Source organism: Triticum dicoccoides, chromosome 1B, assembly GCF_002162155.2.
Source record: "Triticum dicoccoides isolate Atlit2015 ecotype Zavitan chromosome 1B, WEW_v2.0, whole genome shotgun sequence".
NCBI lineage: Eukaryota > Viridiplantae > Streptophyta > Magnoliopsida > Poales > Poaceae > Triticum > Triticum dicoccoides.
In genome coordinates, this window is record NC_041381.1 from 434,468,068 (window position 1) to 434,472,602 (window position 4,535).

At 46.6% G+C, this 4,535-nt stretch overlaps 1 protein-coding gene across 2 annotated transcripts; it reads right to left on the reverse strand.

Annotated features, from left to right (window-relative positions):
* Positions 1-396: 396 nt before the first annotated feature.
* LOC119339525 lies at positions 397-3,733 on the reverse strand. Of its 2 annotated transcripts, none has more exons than XM_037611554.1 (7): positions 3,462-3,733; positions 2,956-3,044; positions 2,783-2,858; positions 1,847-1,896; positions 1,507-1,761; positions 1,240-1,278; positions 397-825 (listed from the first exon to the last, which is right to left on the reverse strand). In XM_037611554.1, the coding sequence occupies exons 1-7, from the start codon at positions 3,604-3,606 to the stop codon at positions 637-639; spliced, it is 843 nt and encodes a 280-aa protein (XP_037467451.1). In that variant the 5' UTR covers positions 3,607-3,733; the 3' UTR covers positions 397-636. The 2 variants fall into 2 exon arrangements, with proteins under 2 accessions (XP_037467451.1, XP_037467448.1); XM_037611551.1 differs by having other exon boundaries at positions 1,441-1,761.
* Positions 3,734-4,535: the final 802 nt, after the last annotated feature.

Sequence of the window (4,535 nt, forward strand, 5' to 3'; positions counted from 1 at the left end):
TTTTTCTCCGCCGGCGCTAAAAAAGGCGCCCCGGGGGGCCTGTTGGGGGGCGAGTCACCTTTTGGCTTCAGCCAGCGCCCCCCAGTGCGTTGGGTTCGGCTTGGGTTCGCCGGTCGTAATTTCGGCCCAGACCGGTGATAAACGAGGATCTGGGTGGGCGGCTGGGCCGTTTTTTCTTCGCCGGCGCTAAAAAGGGCGCCCTGGGGCCTGTTGGGGGGCGAGTGGAGATGCTCTAAGACATTGTCTCAAGACTCCAAGTTTTTCTTTGCTCCCCAAAGGGGCCTAAATTGAGAACAAATCCATATTCTTTGCAAAGGCGTTTAACATGTAAAAATGGGTTTTAGCTCCTAAAACCTCATCTTTTGTTTACATGAAGAACATTTCAAACTTGTATGATTGCATAATAAGCCACACTTCACTCGTTGTACCAAGTAGAGACATCAAGCTTCAAAATTTTCACCATCTACATGGAACATAACGTAGATCAGATAAAGTGGCTCAGCAAAAAATAGCTGGCCTGGCCGTTTTTGTGGAGAATATCTTGCAGAAAGCTATGACTATTGCTACGGTGGAATATTCAGCTAGTGGAAAAAATAGCAAAAACTTGGCTACAAATAACTAGAGTCAATGCCACTGCTATCTGTTTGATTTCCGACTTCGACGGCGGCAGTCAAAGCACTCGGAGCATGGATAGTAGGTCTTCACTCCACTTGTCCGATCCGGTTGTAATTTAGCTGGTGAAATCTTAAGTTCCTCTATGAGCACCTGACGCAGCTTTTCATTCTCGTCTCGTAATTCTTCAATAACTCTTTGGTGCTTCAGCACCTGGACAAGCAAGAAATGCAGAACTAGTTAGTAGTGAGCTATGAAATGAAAGACAGAAATTGTAAACCATTCCGTACAAGAAAACGATTTGCAACAATAGCCGCGCTGGCAATTCTACTACTGTCAGTTCAGACGCGAGTAATATTGTACTCCCTCCGTCCGGAAATACTTGTCCTTGAAATGATTATATCTAGACTTATTTTAATTATAGATACATTCATTTTATTCGTTTCTAGGACAAGTATTCCCGGACGGAGGGAGTACTCGTTAAATAGGTAAGACACATCATTTTAAGGCCACACTGGGTGCAAATGAGTAAAACCCATCTGACAGAAAGGACAAGGATAGAACTACCGAGCCATTGAGTAAAGTCAAGAAGTATGCATGAGGAGCATTAGATGTGATTGAACTCACCAACTGAAGTACATTATCCGTCCCATGCAAATTTACAGCCTGTACAAATAATAAAGAAAAAGAGTGTTCATAATGACCATTACACAACAATGTATGCACAAGCAAATTGAGCAACAGAAGACATAACTGCAAAATATAATAGTGCATCAATATGTATGATACATGTTAGCAAGAACATAGAAGTGAGATTTTAGCGCATACTGCATCCCTGATGTCCGTTTTTGTATCGTTCTGGAACAGGGGACTCTGCAGAAAGTTGGCAATGACCTTTTCAGTTCGACCACCTGTTATCATCTCTTGCTGCATCCCATTCTGGCCACGCAATTCATGAGTCGGCTGTACTTGTGATATTTCATTGCTTGAAGTATGCTGGAAATTGCTTTTGAATGCCTTAGCCTCTAGATCCATGGACATACCATTGGGTGTTTGTCCACTGGTAGGCAACGAACCAGAGGTAAGATCTGCTGTAGCTGTCTCCCCACTGGAATCCCTCAGCTTTGAAGTTAACTTGGACAAAACTTCCTAGAAAAAGTTGTTCTGTTAATGTTCATACAACAAGAAAGGAAACAGAGAAGAAATCAGGACAAATTAAAGTTAAGGTCTGTACTGCAATCGATGATTGAATTCCATGAATTGCTCGTGGTTTCAAGGCAATTCCTGAAAATTGAAGAGATACTTTATTGATTTAGCTTCAAGACCACGGCAAACAAGATGACATGCTTGTGCAGAAAGGCAGTTCACAATGTAACATTGATGGTTCTAAACTAGTTTGAGATGCATATGATGTATGTAAAGGAACACGGTAAGAATCATAAGTTGTGGTAAAAAGAAAACACTGAGCAGGAAGCATTGCAGGAATTTAAGAAATTGCCCATGCACACTACTTAGGGAGAGTTCTAGTCTGCTAGATATGGAAGGTTCTATCAAGATGAATGTCCTCCATTGTCACTTCATATTACAAATTAGTGAGAGATCTTTGAAGCAATGTTCAGATGCGTGTTCACATGCGCTGAAAACTCCACACAGCAGTGAACAAAAAGGGAAAACACTAAGAATAATAGAAGTACGGTAATGATAACTCCCGAACGTTCGGGAGTTAAGCATGGCAACCCAAACGATTTAGATGGCAAGTTTAGTTTGCGTGAGATTAGGGAAACACGGTAATTTTCTGACAAAAAAATGAAAAAGGACAAAGTTGCCATCCCCTATCAACTAAAGTTGCCATCCCCTATGAACTAAAGTTGCCATGTAAAAACATTCGGGACGAAATGCTCAAAATCCGAACGTTCGGGGGTTATTAGATTCCTAGAAGTATTGGTGCATCGCAGTGTCATCCTAATCTTAGTCTGATTTCTATTCAGGCAACAAGACTCACTATTATGTGGCCATCAAGAGAAGAACAGATACACTGAGCGTGTAAGAGATTAAAGATGTTTTTACTTGATGAGCCACTATAATTGAAAATAACCACGACCAGTCTTTCTAGGACAACATCAACAGAAAGTTTACATGGCTAAATAGATGGAATAGCTGCAATGTGTACCTATCCCAAAACCATGTCCTATACCAACTCCGCATCCAATGCCCGCTTCAATGTTCTTTAACCCTGCTTTCCTTAGCTAGAGCACAAGGAATTAAAACGCAATATCAGATCCAGAAAATCACTAAATACAAAATCAATTTAATCATGCATACGCTCATGGGAGAGTGACTTACAGCAGAATTAACATGTCTCGTGACACCAGAAAAAGAATCGGTTGCACCTCTTGTGGCACTCATAACTTGCTGAAGGCCCGGTATCATACCTGACCAGCAGAACAAGAGCCATTTGCTTAAACAACAGCCACTCACTGAAATTTAGTCGATTTCTTCCTAGCACGGAGCACAGTCAGTACAGCATGGATGTGCACGGTGCCACTGTCAGCAAGCTTGAACTAACTAGCTGACACTACTTCCCTGTGCTTCCCAATCATCAAATTTTGATCTTGATCTGGTGTATGCCTTGAATGCTTTAAATTAAAATACAATCCCGCACGGTTACAACTACACACGGCAGTACGGCACTACCTGTTCGACAGGGTGGGTGCCTCGTTTCATCACCCTCCTCAGCTGTTCGACAAAATGCCGAACCCGCCGACTCGTGATGAACTCGACCGATGCCCATCCTGATTATCCTAAGAATAAAAGGAACAGCAGCGCGCGGAAGGTTTGATTCTTATTACCTAGGTAGATGGGGCGGCCGACGCCGATTCCGACGCCGCAGCCGACGCCGGCGCCGGTGAAGACCTGAAGAACCTTCACGCTGAAGGGGTTCTCCATCTGGAAAGCGGGTGCGGGCGGAAGCCTCCGTTCCCGCCGACTCGCCATCGGCGTCGGCCTCCGTCGACGGGAGGGGGAGGGGGTTGGTCGCGGACAACTACCTTTCAAGCCGCGTCGTCGCCGTCACAGCTATTGCAATGAAGAAACACAGGAGTGATAGCACCGGTGGCTGGCCGTCGAGGAGATGGGCCTACTCGTGGAACGCATGGCGGCTGGGCTAAACTGAAGGAGCCTACGTACGGGCCATGTGCGAGCAAGCCCATTTCTCAAAAAAAAAAAAGAAGTATAGTTTTCACCCCCAAATCCCTCTCAAAGTCTTCATAACCCCCCAAAGTCCAATTTGGTCTGATTTACACCCTGAAACTGTCAAAACCGGTTTAATCATACCCTGAGTGGTTTCATGGCACATCTCAAGCGGTTTGTACATGACCTGGCGTTGAGGTGGTAGTAGGCAGGCTCATAACAAGGGCTGATCGTCTTCATCCCCTCGCACACGAAAGAAAAAGAGAGAGAACCTCCATCGGCGGCATTGCTAGGGCGAGTCGACCGTCGCAGACGCCGGCGTCGCCGGCGTGTCCACCCGTCGTCGTCGTGTCTTCACCCCCTCGCGGGCGGAAGAAGAGTAAGGATGGACAGCAAGCGGCGGCATCGCTAGGGCTTGGCCACCATCACAGACGCCGGCGTCACCGCCTAGTTCGCCTCGTCGTCGGGTCCGCCGTCGACCTCCATCTCCGCTGTCAGCCGCCGTCGCAATCATCGCCGCCCAGTTCGCCGTCGCCGTCGGGTCCGCCGTCGACCTCCATCTCCGCTGTCAGCCGCCGTCGCAATCGTCTCCGCCAGAATCCGCCATGGAAGCAGGTCAGCCACCCTCCCTGTTTTTGTAAGCGCCTCTGTCTCCGCCGTTGGCCGCTGTTTGGCCTGCATCATAGGTGTTCTGTTCACCTGATCAGAAGGTGGTGCGGGGGGGAGGGGAAAGG

Coding starts and splice junctions, on each gene's coding strand:
- LOC119339525 (XM_037611551.1), bottom strand. CDS start 3,606: ATGGCGAGTCGGCGGGAACGGAGGCTTCCGCCCGCACCCGCTTTCCAG. Junction 2,859..2,955: donor CGAGACATGTTAATTCTGCT/GTAAGTCACTCT, acceptor CTTGTGCTCTAG/CTAAGGAAAGCAGGGTTAAA. Junction 1,897..2,782: donor AGGACATGGTTTTGGGATAG/GTACACATTGCA, acceptor TTCAATTTTCAG/GAATTGCCTTGAAACCACGA.